This window comes from Amaranthus tricolor, chromosome 6 (genome assembly GCF_026212465.1).
Source record: "Amaranthus tricolor cultivar Red isolate AtriRed21 chromosome 6, ASM2621246v1, whole genome shotgun sequence".
Lineage (NCBI taxonomy): Eukaryota > Viridiplantae > Streptophyta > Magnoliopsida > Caryophyllales > Amaranthaceae > Amaranthus > Amaranthus tricolor.
The window spans coordinates 26,429,839-26,444,195 of NC_080052.1; the positions used below are offsets into that span (position 1 = coordinate 26,429,839).

At 32.7% G+C, this 14,357-nt stretch overlaps 3 protein-coding genes across 3 annotated transcripts in view; 1 reads left to right on the forward strand and 2 right to left on the reverse strand.

Moving 5' to 3' along the window:
• LOC130815718 (uncharacterized) overlaps positions 1-14,357 on the forward strand; it is a 102,186-nt gene that overhangs the window by 49,413 nt on the left and 38,416 nt on the right. The gene's annotated exons all lie outside the window — the stretch shown is intronic.
• On the reverse strand, positions 7-2,463 carry LOC130814948 (protein ANTAGONIST OF LIKE HETEROCHROMATIN PROTEIN 1-like). Its single transcript, XM_057681244.1, has 4 exons — positions 2,329-2,463; positions 1,024-1,548; positions 717-942; positions 7-639 (listed from the first exon to the last, which is right to left on the reverse strand). The coding sequence occupies exons 2-4, from the start codon at positions 1,543-1,545 to the stop codon at positions 137-139; spliced, it is 1,251 nt and encodes a 416-aa protein (XP_057537227.1). The 5' UTR covers positions 1,546-1,548; positions 2,329-2,463; the 3' UTR covers positions 7-136.
• On the reverse strand, positions 5,203-8,172 carry LOC130814946 (U-box domain-containing protein 17-like). The gene has a single exon (XM_057681242.1). The coding sequence runs from the start codon at positions 7,537-7,539 to the stop codon at positions 5,386-5,388; it is 2,154 nt and encodes a 717-aa protein (XP_057537225.1). The 5' UTR covers positions 7,540-8,172; the 3' UTR covers positions 5,203-5,385.

Consider the following 14,357-nt stretch of genomic DNA (forward strand, 5'->3'; position numbering starts at 1 on the left):
CTATACTGATCATAGTAAACAAAATTGCATGTATATAAAAATGGAATGAACCAACAAATATTCAATACAAGAAATAAACATACAAGTCTGAAAATCAAATACAAGAAATGGAGGTTTTAAATAAAAATGAATAACATCACAAAGTAAGTCTGCGTTGTCTAGCCCTCCAATCATTGAACATATGTTGGGCCATTGTATTTCGGAAATTCGTCCATGGATCGGTTACAGCAATGGAGGTTATGTACTCCACATCATCTTCCTCATTAACATCACCATCATTATCATCACCATCATTATCATCACTATCATTTTCCTCAAACAAGTCCTCATCATCAAATTCTGCAAGCATGTATCTCTTTACCAAATTATGTAATAAAGCACAAGCAAGTACAATTCGACCATGTGTTTGTAAACTAAACCAAGAAGGACTTCTAAGAATCCCCCATCTTCCCTTGAGTAATCCAAAGCATCTCTCAATCACATTTCTAGCTTTTGCATGCCTTAAGTTGAAATATTCTTCGGCGGTTTGGGGTTGTCGGGGGCCATTATTCCATTCTCTAAGATGATAAAGATGCCCTCTATAGGGTGCAAGGAATCCTTCTCCATTAGTATATCCTCCATCACATAGATAATAACAACCTTGACAAATTAAAAAAAAAATATTACTCTCTTACTAAGTTAATCTCAAATAAAATCTAGTACGTCAATCAAATTACCTTTTGGAACTTTCAACCCATTAGGCCTAGAAATAGCATCTCGAAGAATCCGACCATCGTGTGCCGACCCCTCCCAACCAGGTAAGACATATATAAATTCCATCTCGGGTGAACATACTCCTAATACATTCATAGCAAGGGTACCTTTTCTAGTCCGATATTTGGATCGCTCATCACAAGGAACATTCACTAGAATCATTGTACCATCAAGGGCACCTAATGAATTCTACAAAACAAACAATATCACTTTACAATATGTAATAGTATCTCCATTTTATCTCAAATTAAAGTGTTGGTTTTTATTTACCTTGAAATATTTCCATCTTTCATCGTTGCAATCCTCTTGTATTGGTGTTGGTTTCTTAAGAAGAATATCATGTAACTTTAAGATTGCTAACAAACAAGCATGAAATTGTCTACTAATAGTTTCACCACTTCTATAAAAATGTGCACCCATCATTCTATTTTTCTTATGGTGAGCTAATGTGTATAAGAAACCCGCAACCATCTCTTCCAAACATGTGTTTCTTGTTTCATTTAATCCACCAATATCTCTAACCATCTCTAAAAGAACACCAAATGTGTATCGATTTATACGAAGATAGTTCCTACACAAAGTGTCACTTTCTCTAATCATTCTATTCAAGTTGTGCAATCTCATTTTTCTCCTAGTTTTTTTATCAAGCTTAACATAATGGGAATCGTATATAGTTTTTCTCATCGAGTACAACATCAAATGTAGCAACACAACACAATTAATCATAGTAATTATGAACCGAATACAATCCCAATTTCTCTTCCTTTTCAAAGAAGTACCAATGCTAGCCATTTTCTGTACAAATGAACATCAATAAGAACATCAAAGAATTACCAAGCACCTTGTTTCCATGTATTCTTGAAAACCAAACAAACAAACAAACAATGATACATAATCAAGTTTCTAAAATCCCAATTTTTAATCATACTAAAACAACATCAATAATCCCAATTTCTAAAATCCCAAGTTTCTAAAACAACATCAATTTGGATATCAACAATCAACAAGATTCAACAATCAACAGCAACACGATATAGTTAATGATACAGCAACAAGATTCATCAATTTAATCATACACCAATACTGCTTCAACAATCAACACCATACAAGATTCAAACATCAATTTAAATGGGAAATCAACAAGCATCAACAAGCATCAACACAGTGAACTCAAATTTGGTTTCAACAGCAACAAGATTCAAGCAACTGAAAACGAAGATTCAACTTTTAATGGAACAATACTGTTAATGAAAACGAAGATTCAAGCAACAAGATTCAAGCAACTGAAAACGAAGATTCAACTGTTAATGGAACAACACTGTTAATGAAAACGAAGAATCAAGCAACAAGATTCAAGCAACAGCATCAATAGCTAAATCTAAAACGAACGATTTCAACAGCATCAACAACATCAATGGAACTCAAATGGGAAAACGAACGAAGGAGCAGAAAACGAAATCTAAAACCTAAAATTGGAGATTCCGTTAATGGAGAAAGAAGAAAAAGCAACAAAAAAGCAAACGAAAACAGCAGCAGAAATCTAAAAAAGGAGAAAGAAGAAAAAGGAAGACTCACCTGTTAATGGAGATTCCGTTAATGGAGGCGCAGCAGCAGCAGCAAGGAGGCGCGAGGAGGGAGGCGCGAGGAAGGAGGCAGCAGCAGCAGTAGGGAGGCGAGGAAGGAAGCAGGAGCTGAATGGGGAAGGGAATGGAATGGTAAAGTGGAGGGGGAGGTGGGGAATGGGGATTACGTGATTTAGGTTAACCAAAACCTAAAATTGGGTAAACGGAATGATTCAAAATGCGAACCAAACAACATCAAAGGGAATGGGGTATTTTCATTCCCTTTCCCTTTCCTTAATACCCCCAACCAAACGCCCCATTAATTCTTTTAAATCTCTTTCCTCTAAATTTTCTCTCTCCCTTTTTGCTATCCAAACAAGGGGATGTCCTCTAAATCTTTTCCTTTTTTTCCCTTAAATTCCCTCCATCAAAACAAAGCTCGGAAAAAGAGGATTTTGAAGAACATGAAAAAAGAGGTAGAATGAAGTTGGCCTAAATAAAAAAGTGAAGAGTCACATGAACAATTGTGAGTTTGATGGTGAAATTTTATTTATCGTAAACGCACAGTGTATGTAAAGTTTGGGATTGAGTACAAAGAAACTAGTTTTATAATTTTGCGCTACTGCAGATGTTATATTTAAAAGAAAAATAATTTGTGGTTGAATTTTATATCTAAACTACTTAAAATTATAATATAATGGGTTTAAACTATATAATTAAAAGAAGTATTTTGAAAATAATTACCGATACCACTGAATGCTGATACTTTAACGAACAACAATATTTTTTAAAAGTAGTGTTTAAATCATTAAATAACTAACAACTAATCAAACTGATATTCGGAACATGCCATTAGAAGAAAAAAGATTAAGGGAGTATGTTGACAACTTTGAAGATGAGATGAAATGAAGAAGCATTGCGTGATGACAACAATTTTTACCATTTCACTTTTCTCTCTTCTCTCTTCTGTTGTTTTTGAAATTGAGATTTTGAATTTAGAATTCTTAGGCATTTCCAAATGTTGAATTTGAAATTGAAAATCTTCATTTATAATTTTATAATTTATATAATTTTATAATTTAAAATGAACTTTGTTATATTGGCGGTAATTCTTTTCTAATTATTAATCTCATATTCATTAATTGAGGGGATATTCACCAAGTATCTCAAGATTTCAATTTATTCACACAATAATAAAAGGACAAAATATCCTTGTTTTTTATTAAATAATATCAAAATAAAGTCGGGGCTGGAGGCTGAGGATGGTGGGGGGTTGGGGGCCTTGGGGCAGGGGCTGGTCATGGTTTTTTTAATTTTATATTATATTTTTTAATAAAAAATAAGAGTAATTTTCTCATGGTGTTTTTGGGGTGGAGGCTCAGGATAATGGGCTTTTGCGTTTATTCTATAGAAAAATGGATTTTGTTTTGGGTAGGTGTCCGAGATTGTTTTATGGGTTTTAGGGTAGGTTGGGTGATGTAGGATAATTAGGGAAGGGAAATAAGTAGATCTGTCAAAACAGTTGGACCGATTAATTTCAAATTGTATAATTATTGGTAATGGGCTTGATATAGTACACAATTAGTAATGCGATCTCTCAAATAAAACGTTAATTATAACAATCGCTACGAGATAGTGTACACAATTAGGAAATATGATACTTGACCAAAGAACACTTGTAATATGTAATTGTTGAGGCCTTGGCGATAAAAGTTCCTAGCAAATTATATCAAACAGTTTGTAAATACTTCCTATTTCTTCCTACATTTCTTTTGATTGATCAAATCTTTGGAGTAGCAAACAATGTTTACTGGAATCTTCTTGAATAAATGAGCCTAACATGCGTCAAAAAACCAAGCCAAAAGAATAATACTCCAGCAAATAGCCAAGTATCAAGCTCCTGTCGTAAGATGAGGGTAACATGGGTAGGGGTTGTCGTCTTTCTTCTTTTCCAAACCCTGATCATAGTTTTCTTTGAGCGGGATATATTGGGTATGATGATGATGAGCTAAGTACCAAACCAGACTTTAGTATTTGAAGAAACTTTGTTTTTAAAAACACAGCAAGCACATCTCTCAACCAATCTTAACTAGATAATGTTAAGTTTGTACATGTTCCCTCCTCCGTTTCTTTGAGTTTGCACTATATGACTTAGAAAACTCTTATATATTTGAGACATATAGTGCAAATTCAAAGGGACTAGGAGAGTATATCTTAGATGAGTGAGTTTGACAAACCAATTGACAGAAAAAACAGGAATACATTACAGAATGGAGCATTTTTGTTGTCATTTGTCAATGTCCTGTTCCCCATTTTGCTTTAAATTAAGGACTTTACGTGAGAATGTTTCCTTAGAAACTTATGCATGATCCTGAAACACAACCCATTTATGGGATGTGGTCATCCATAGATCTGGGAGTGGAAGTATATAGAGACCCTATCAAGTTGTAGAATGGACTGTCAGTGACTTCAACATCGTTGTACTAGTTCACACTTTGTCCACCTCGAAGCGACAAGAACTCTTAGTATGTTTGGGGGGCACGGGTAGGGAAACGAAGAGCTTCATGGTTTTCTTCTATGTACACAACAATATATAAGGGTTGAATGACACAATCCACACCGAAACGAGTTAGTTTTGATACAATGCGATGTTCTTAACTCCGAAAATTTTACCTTCAAATTCTCGATTCATCTTCGTTTGCTGTCCGTGTTGAACCATATGACCAGACGATGGGTCTTTTTAAAGAGGAAAAGGAAGTACATATGACAGAAAAGGAAGTGCATATGACAGATGAACCAGATTTTTTATAACAAGAAGGTTAATTTTAGAGTAGTTTCATACAAAAACGTTTTGACAATCCATTAGACACAATCAAAACAACCAAAAGAAAGAAGACGTGAAAGTCATTATGCTGCGAGATCACACAAGAGTAAGTAAGCAGGTATCGTATTTCCTATATTTGTTTTTTAGGCCTCATATTTGAATGAAAGAATGTCGGGTTTCCAACCAAAATTCGAGAACACAGATATACATTTACAAACATATAAGAAAAGCGTGCATCGGGGTGTTTTACCCTTGCACAACCGGAACAGATATAGACATGGGTACAGACACATCACCAGCAAAGCTCGTATCTCTATTCATACCCGTGTTCCCAGCTAAGTGATATGCAACTCCTAATCCACCATAATGCAGAGTTGCGTTCTCTCTTCGTTGAAATACCCTAGCAAGGGAAGCTGCCTTTCTCCGAGCTCGTTTTGTACCGGTGAATAGCAAGGATTGAAGCAAACCCGCCAATGCCGGTGCCTTGAGCACCCTCTCAGTGGCGGCAGCCCCACCATTCCGGCAAAGTTCCAATAATGCGGCAACTGCATTCTCCTTTCCTCGGGGTGTCCCACAACGCATCATCCCAAGCAAACTACCCACTGCCATTTCCTCCTTCCCTACAGCCTTGGCCCCGGCAGGCTGCCTCACAATCAAGGCCAATGCCCCTGCTGCCTCTTCTGATACCCCGTCGATCCCTAGAGCTCCGATAATTGCTGTTACTGCGCCTGCTTCAATCATTCTTGCACCATTCTCTGCATGTGTCGATAGATTAAACAAAGCAGTAACTGCATCTTTCTTGCCTCTCGGAGTCCCATCCCTCAACAGTTCCGCAAGTGCTTCGACAGCCCCATTTTCATCCGCAATTCTCTTCTTAAAGTCATGGACAGCTGATAGGCTAAACAATGTTGCAGCAGCATTCTCTCTCGACTCAGTTGTGTGCCCAAATCTTAAAACGTCAACAATGGACTTCAAGCACCCTTCTTCTTCCATGATCCGTCCCTTATTCTTGTCGTATATGGATAGATTAAGCATTGCAGTGACACAATTCTCTTGAGCAATCGCATTTTTAGACGACAATAGGCTCTTGAGATAAGGCACTGCACCAGCTTCTGCAATAAAAGCACGGTTCTCCTTCCCTGTTTTAGCCAACATCCGAATCTCTCGAGCAGCAACGGCTTGTGCATCCTCTGACCCACAAGCAAGTTGTTGGATAAGAAGATATGCTGTGGCCTGGTTTGCTGCAACAGCTGCTTTTGACGATGAAGCTGCAACTAGCTCCGAAGAGGATTCTGCACCCTCTGGGGTCTCAAATGGAACTCCATGAGCAGCAGACCATTGGGCTATCAAATTCCTAAGAGCTCGATTGGGAACGAGGCGTGTATGGGCAAGCATTTGACCGGTCTTTGGACAAGTATAATGACCTTCATCTAACCACCTTGATATCGATGACCGATCATAGCTCTGGCCAGTCGATACAATCACCGGATCTCGCATCAAATCTAACGATATGGGGCAACAAAAGTCTTTAGGAATCGTAAGAAAAGTATCAGCAATTTCCTGAGTCATCATTCCTTTCCTCATCTTCTTCAGGCTCTCGCCTCCGATCTCCATCTCTTCGTCAAACCCAAACAGCAAAAACCGACAATAACGAGTCACAGCCAGAAACCCATTAAGCACAGCAGCCGTTGGCTCAATATTGCCCTCGTGATTAACAATCTGCTCCTCTAAAAACTCAATCTCACCCCTACAACTCTTTGCATCACAAATCCTCAACTGATCAACGAAGAAAAACCAAAGCTCATTCTCAGCAGGAACATTTCCATCCTCAAATTCATTCAAGAAAGAATATAATCTAAGCCTCAACATCTCATCCTTCTTATCCACATAACACTTAGCTCTCCTCAACTGTTTTTGCAACAACTCAATCTGTTCTTTAACATCTTCATTCAAACTAAGCTCTTTAATAGGAAGAACATCCAAAAGGGTAGACATTTCTTGATTAAGATCATGAAAATGACCCGAAATCGACTGGTTTTGTAAAAGCATCCATAATTTACTAGATTGTGCACAATAATCCAACAATATTTTGCATCTATAAAACAGTAAATAAAGCTCCTTTAAGCACATAAGCGCTGTGTATGAAAACCTTAAAATAGGCTTAGATTCCTTCAAGAAATCCAATAAAACAACAAATACCTCAATTTTCCTAACCAAAGACAAGAAATTCTTCTTCTGAAATAACAATTTCTTCCCAGAATGCAATTCCACTAACTCATTAGCTACAGATAATAACGTTGTTATAATCCCTCCATCAGTAAGGTCCACCGGAGCCAAAAATGCCTCCAAAGGTGGCGATCTTCGCCGCCGTAACGATGAAAACGCAGCTGCAGTTGCCATTTTAAGCTCAAATTCAAGATTTCAAACACAACCCAGATAACCAAATCCAAAACAATTATCACCCGAATCAAAAAATATCCCAAAATTACAAAGAAAGAACCCTAAATACGCAAATGAAAAAACCCAAAAAAATCAAGAATAAAAAACGATATTTCTCTCTCTACAGTAAGAACAAGAACAGACCTTTCACCCTTTTGTTGTTGTAATAGTTTGTTGGGTTGTTGTAATGATGTTTGAAACTTCAACAATATGAATAATTAATCAAGCAGTTTCCTTTAAATACAAGATGGGATTTTTTTCTTCAAGTGGGAAAATAAAAAATATTCAAGGATTTAATTACGCGTTGAAGCAACAAAGAAAACCGAGAAATTTCATGTATTTTCCTTTCTTTTTCTTACTGTATTTGATGGGCAGGCTTTCTGAGAATGACTTACAGTTTTTTTTGGTTTAATAATTAAAGAAGAGTTGACAAAACCAAAAAGAAAGAGAGAGAAAGAAATGGGTTTTTTGTTTAAGGTATTTTAATGGAAGTAGAGAGAGAAAGTGATGGTGTCCATTCATTATGTCCTATTTTCAATGCATTTAGTAGAGCTGAAATTATGTTGGGTACTGTTACTGGATACCAAAGGACAATGATATGCATTGACTCTACTTTTTCTCTATGCTTTGCTTTTTGTTGATTTATTTCTTCAAAATCTTTTATTTAATTTTTAATAATTAATAATTTTAGTATTGGGAAAAAGGTGAAAACATGATATGGAACATTTGATTATGATGTATCAAAACTCATTACAAAAAAAGTTTGTCCAATTTTACTATAATGAATCATGATACTACTAGTAGTGCCATTACTGCTCAAGTGGAATCCCAAGTTTTGAGTTTTTTTATTTGTTTTTTTTAGTTTCTAGTTGATGTTTGTATTTTTTGTTGTTAACGATTGATGTTTTTTTTTTTTCGTTTCTATTTGTTATTTTTGCAAAAAAAAAAAAGGTTTATTTATATTTTATTTTTTGACATTATCATTTTAGTTATCTTAATTTTAATATTTTTTAATACTTATATTTTAATACTTATAATCTACACATACTTTCACTTATTTTATTTTTATAAATTTATAATGCTTATTACCGTCATATGTTTTCTACTAGGTTTTTTTTAACATTTTTTAATGTTTGTAGTCTCTAAATTTTTTCCATCAGCCTTATATTATATATTTTTTAATATTTACGATTCTTATTTTTTTCTCCATTAACTTTATTATTCAACAAATTAGTATTCTATTATCTAAAAAATTCAATTTTTTTAATTCTCAAATATTACTTAAAGAGAATATCAAATAGTAGTGGATGAAGTATGTGAAGTGAGTTAGAAGTCACTTGACTTGGGGTTAGGTGTAAGAACTAAGAACAAATATTGAAACCATATTTGGAAAGTTATTAAAAGGCCATACTTTCTGAAAACAAATACTAAAAATAGGAGTAGTTTATTCCTTTTTAGGTTTTCCTTCATTTTATGCATCTCTCCATTTTTAACAAAAACAACTACTAATTCTATCGAACATTTTTTGGTAACATAAATCATAATAGCATGTGGAGTAGATTATAGAATAAGGAATTATGATATGACAAATTGTCTATCTTTGATTAGATGCCTATGTGATAAGACTATATGAGACATTTCTATAGTTTGCTACTTGATTCACATAACAAACATCACCCAATTTTTAAAATTAATTCCAAATTTAAAAACTAAAAATAGATCAAGATTTGAAAAAACTCTACTCGGACATAAGTCAAATCTAGCAATCTTAAAATTTATACGGTTCAAAATGGCTCATATTGTATCATAAAATTGTAAAAATATGAATTCTCTAACATATTTTTTAAAAAATTTATCGTTGTATGCTGTTAAATTTTACAATTGTTAACAATAAATTAATAGTATCTCACTTAATTTTATGTTATTAAAATAATTTAAATAGTTGATCTAAGATATTTTCTATGGTATCAAGTTGGTGACTTTTGATCACATTAGCACTAGTTGAACTAAATAATGATTCAGTCAATTTATATCTTATCAATTATCCGATTAGATCAGTTGTAGGTTAAGTTGACATAAAGGAGGCTCAATTATAGTTGAATCGATTACAAATCAGCTCAATTCAAACTTCAGATAACTCCAAGTTAGAAGTCGGCTATCTATACATAGGATTTAGGCTAATAAGAGATTGATGCAAATTAATTTTTTTTACATTTTAAGATGTTCTCATGTGCAGTTATTTTTAGGTCGAGTGTAGGTTGATTATGGACCCAAAGTAGCTAGGTGGTTATAAAATATGTCAAACTTGAATCAATTATATATCATTCGCATCTCTTATTATCCTCGAGTCGATTACTGGTTGATACAGGATAATTTTGCATTTCGGGTTAATTTAGCAATAAAAGAAGAAGCAAAAATACTTCCTCTAACCCCATGATTTTGCAATACTATGGAAGCATCTTACCAACAAATATCCCTGTGACGTTTGTTAATAAGGATATATTACCTAATATAACATAAAATTTAGAATTTATCACCTACTCCCACTTCAAAACATATAATATGATTTCTATTTTTTATTTTGTTTCTTAATTTACTCTTTTAAATATGTTATTGTTCTTGTTAACGACTCACGTATGTTATTAACTTTTGCCTACTAGTAATAGTGACTTTGTATAGGGAATGATTGGTTTATACGAAAGCAAGGGCCACAAAAGGCAAGTTTAATTGGAGTTCTCACCTTGTATATGAAAAATGAAATTTAAGCTCAAAATAGAGTGTGGTTCAAGCAAATCATCTGGAATCCATTGTCCTTTTTTTGAGTTTGCTTTGGAATTTTGACTGTGAATTTTTTCTATCACCAATAATTTATTTATGCGCCTCGGACATTTGGGGGATATATTTTTTTTAATTTATGGAATATTTTTCACAAATTCTTGTGAGAGACGGTTTCTTTGATAGATCATCTTTAATTGGGCTTACTTGTTGTCTATTTTTTAAAATATTGAAAGTGGGCATTAAGAATGATGTAAATAAACATTTAAAATATTGAAAGTAGGCACTAAGGATATGGTAAGTAAGCATTAAGGATAATGTAAGTAGACATTAAAAATACGATAAAAGACATTAATCTTTAATGAAATGGACTTGAGATAAGTCTCCCAAGAGACTAGCCAAATGTTTTTAGGGTTATGAAGGTATTTTATTTGTTAATTATAAATTTATTTCGTTAAGCATTAATTGCTTAATGCTCTAGTTTGGTTAATCTTGAAAAAGAAAAAATGATTGTTGTAATTGAGTTTACAAAATTTATTATACTCTATCAAAAATGAATGTAAGGAAATTATATATATATATATATATATATATATATATATATATATATATATATATATATATATATATATTCCTTTTACATTAAGTTCTATTAGACCTATAAATTATTAGTGATCCGTATTAGTATAATATTATTTGGCTGGCTTAACTCACTTGAATTTACTGTTGAGCTTGCACCTCTATTTCTATTTAGTTAATGAGATGCTTGAGATTTACATTCAACCATCCCTCTATCATCATATCAAGGACCACATTATTTGTATATGATCATATCTTCTCTTTCAACGATATAATTTGTCTCCTTATATCACTGCTTCACCGACCAGGAAAACTTGTTTTACGGGCTAGGATAGTTGTTACCTGCTGTACAAGTGTAAGTACAATTTCGTCCAATTAAATACTCCGTTGAAGTCTTGATACATTTATGTGACTGATTGAATATTGATAGGGATGGAAAAATAAATTTCTAAGCATTCATATTGGAGTATGAAAGTCCTAAAATAAGCTTAAAACAAATATTTCTTCTGTATGAAGATGTTTAAAATAAATTCGATAATTTGATATTTATCTAATCTTATATTCGAATTTTTATTAAAAATTACACAAGATCCGATTTAAACTAATCCATAATAAATGACCTAAAAATTAATTTGATGATCTGAATAAACACATCTACCTTCGATCTGTCCCATCAAACATTTGACATTTAAATTTTCAATATCAAAGTTTTTCAAAACATGTTTAGCAAATTTAAGAGATAGATGGAATGCTCTAAGTGGCTGCATCGAATTAAAGAATGACTAGAAAACGTATAAATAGTCAAACTTGTGTTTTTCCGCAAAATGATTGAATAATCAAATTAAGTTACCGACTTGGTTACGTCGTCGGTTATTGATGGACGGAACGTGTAGTGTTGTGCATGCATAATCACATTAGATTAGTAAGGAAATTAGGAATTAGATAGATGGTAAGACACGGACACGGCGATAAATTAAGGCCAATCAACTTTACTATTCTTTAGAAAATGGGATGGTACTGAATTCCCGCGAAAACTTCGACGAGACAGTTTCATTATGAGATTGTCAATTTGAATCGGCACAATCCGTGCGTATAATAATATTTTAATTTTCTAGGCATTTATCAATTTTTACCTCAAATAGCTTTAAAATGAAAATTGAAAAATGCACAAAAAATGAAATAAAAGTCCAGGTTGTTACACGTGCGAATTAGGCCGGTCCAAATTGACGGTCTCATTATGAGGTCATCTCGTGTTAGACCAGTTGTTGAATTCCATAATATTGTTAAATTGGATTGAATTTATTGTGAATATCAACATATAATTAAGAAAATATGAGGTGTAGACTCCATAAGCAAATGAGTAGAGACAAGCAAAAATTGATAAATTTTTTAAATGCACTGCGCAATTTAAAAAGTTATAATATTTTTCAAATAATTTTGTATCTTAACACTTAACATACACTACGTAATTTAATATTGGAGCAATGTGCGGTCGAATATATTGAACATGATCAAAACCTCCCCTGCCAATAAAATACCATTCTAAAACCATATGACAATAACAAAAAATCACTCTAATAATTTGTATAATGTATATTCTATTTTTAATTTATCGACTTGAGACAAATTATACAACCACTAAATGATTTGATTAAGGACATAAGAAGTCAACATTTTTTATCTAGCTTTACACCTAACCATTAACTTACCCAAACTTAGTTTGATTTTCATTATTTCTTTTTCATTTCAAACGTTAGGGCTAAATTATCATAGCATGTTTTATACACTTTAGACTTTAGGCCATCTACTTATGTGAACAAAAAATTATTCAAAATAGTTAAAACGGTTTAGTTGTTAAGTTAAACTTCTTTTTTTTTTTTAATTGTACTATTTTTCTGATTAGTATTTGGTAGCTTTATTACTTGTAAACATTTCCCTATATAGTATGAGTAGTAATAAAGTTACTTTGTTACCTCCACTACTTTATTCATGTAATTTGTCATTTAACCTTTTTTTAAAGTGAACCATATAACTCTTAAACAAGGGCATTAGAATTGATATATTTATTTCGATGTCAAAATATTTTTCACATGTGAATTTTAATTTATCTCTTTTACATTTTATTTAAATAATAATTTTGGAAAAAAAAAGAAGAAAAAGGAAAGAGGGGGAGGAAAAGAAAAGGAAGAGATCAGAAATAAAAGGAAAATAATTGTTTAGATTGGAAGGAAAAAAGGAAAAGGAAGAAAGATGAGCATATTATTGCCTCTAAAACTTTTTGGAGAGATTAAAAACTTAGCAAAAATTATTGGTCTAATACTTTTAAATCCCCTCCCTCCTATTTTTATTATCCAAACAAGCATATATCTTTATTAATGAACATGTCAAATGAATACATAGTTTCTTTTATTTTTGCAATAATTTCTTTTATTATAATTTTAATTTTAAAAAAAAATCAGTGCATTTTAAATGTTTTTTAATATCATTCATACACTTTAAATGATCTTACCATTTTTTTTAAAAATAATTTATTGCAATATGAAAGAGACAGGGAAGTAAAATTTAATGATCAAGAGATCATGATTGGTGATGCTCTATAACTAAAATGAATCCATTAAAAAACAAACGAATTAATTAAAAAACAAACGCTATAGGTGGCGCTATTCATGCATTGCCCATTGTGCAAGTTGAAATTATATTCTGAATTTTTAGTTTTCTAAGTCGCATGGTTTTTTTTTTTTTTTTTTTTTTTTTTTTTTTTGAGATTGCATAGTTGCTGATTTGCATTGACGCATATGGTCAAGGCGTCAAGCTATAGTTTTAAATTATACGTAGACATTGACATGAGACAAGAATCGAGCCAATAGGCCCAATACACAATGAATACGAAAACATTCGGCTTATAAGTTTCTTATTTTGAGGTCGTCTTACCTTAAAATAGTTTAAGACGGTTTGTTTTAAGAATAGTGTTGAGTCCACACCGACTTGTTAATTTTTTTTATGAGTTGACCCGATAAAAACTTACCCTGTTTAAAAAATTAACAGATCTATCTAACCCTATAAAAAGAGATCGGGCTTTCAGCAGGGCCCATTCCATTGCACACCTCTAGTCTCAATCTCTATTGGTTACTAGTACAGTAGTACTTGCGAAAATTTGAAAAAGTTAAGCGAAAAAATAAAAAAAAATAATCAAATAAGCGATTTTTTAAAATTTTTTCCAAAAGTAAGCGTCCAAACCCCAAAGCTGTGCTTTGGAGCTGTTCGCAGTTAGTAACTGCGAACAGGTCAAAAAAGACAAAATAGCTGTTCGCAGTTACTAACTTCGAACAGGAAAAAAAAAAAAAAATTTTTTTTTATTTTATTTTATTTATTTATTTTTTCTGTTCGCAGTTAGTAACTGCGAACAGATATTTTGTCTTTTTGCT

What these genes read in the sequence shown, in the direction of transcription:
- LOC130814946 (XM_057681242.1), bottom strand. Translation starts at nt 7,539, where the DNA reads ATGGCAACTGCAGCTGCGTTTTCATCGTTACGGCGGCGAAGATCGCCA.
- LOC130814948 (XM_057681244.1), bottom strand. Translation starts at nt 1,545, where the DNA reads ATGGCTAGCATTGGTACTTCTTTGAAAAGGAAGAGAAATTGGGATTGT. An exon ending in AAAGATGGAAATATTTCAAG is followed by an intron (nt 943 to 1,023) that starts GTAAATAAAAAC and finishes TTTGTTTTGTAG; the next exon opens with AATTCATTAGGTGCCCTTGA. An exon ending in TGGGTTGAAAGTTCCAAAAG is followed by an intron (nt 640 to 716) that starts GTAATTTGATTG and finishes TAATTTGTCAAG; the next exon opens with GTTGTTATTATCTATGTGAT.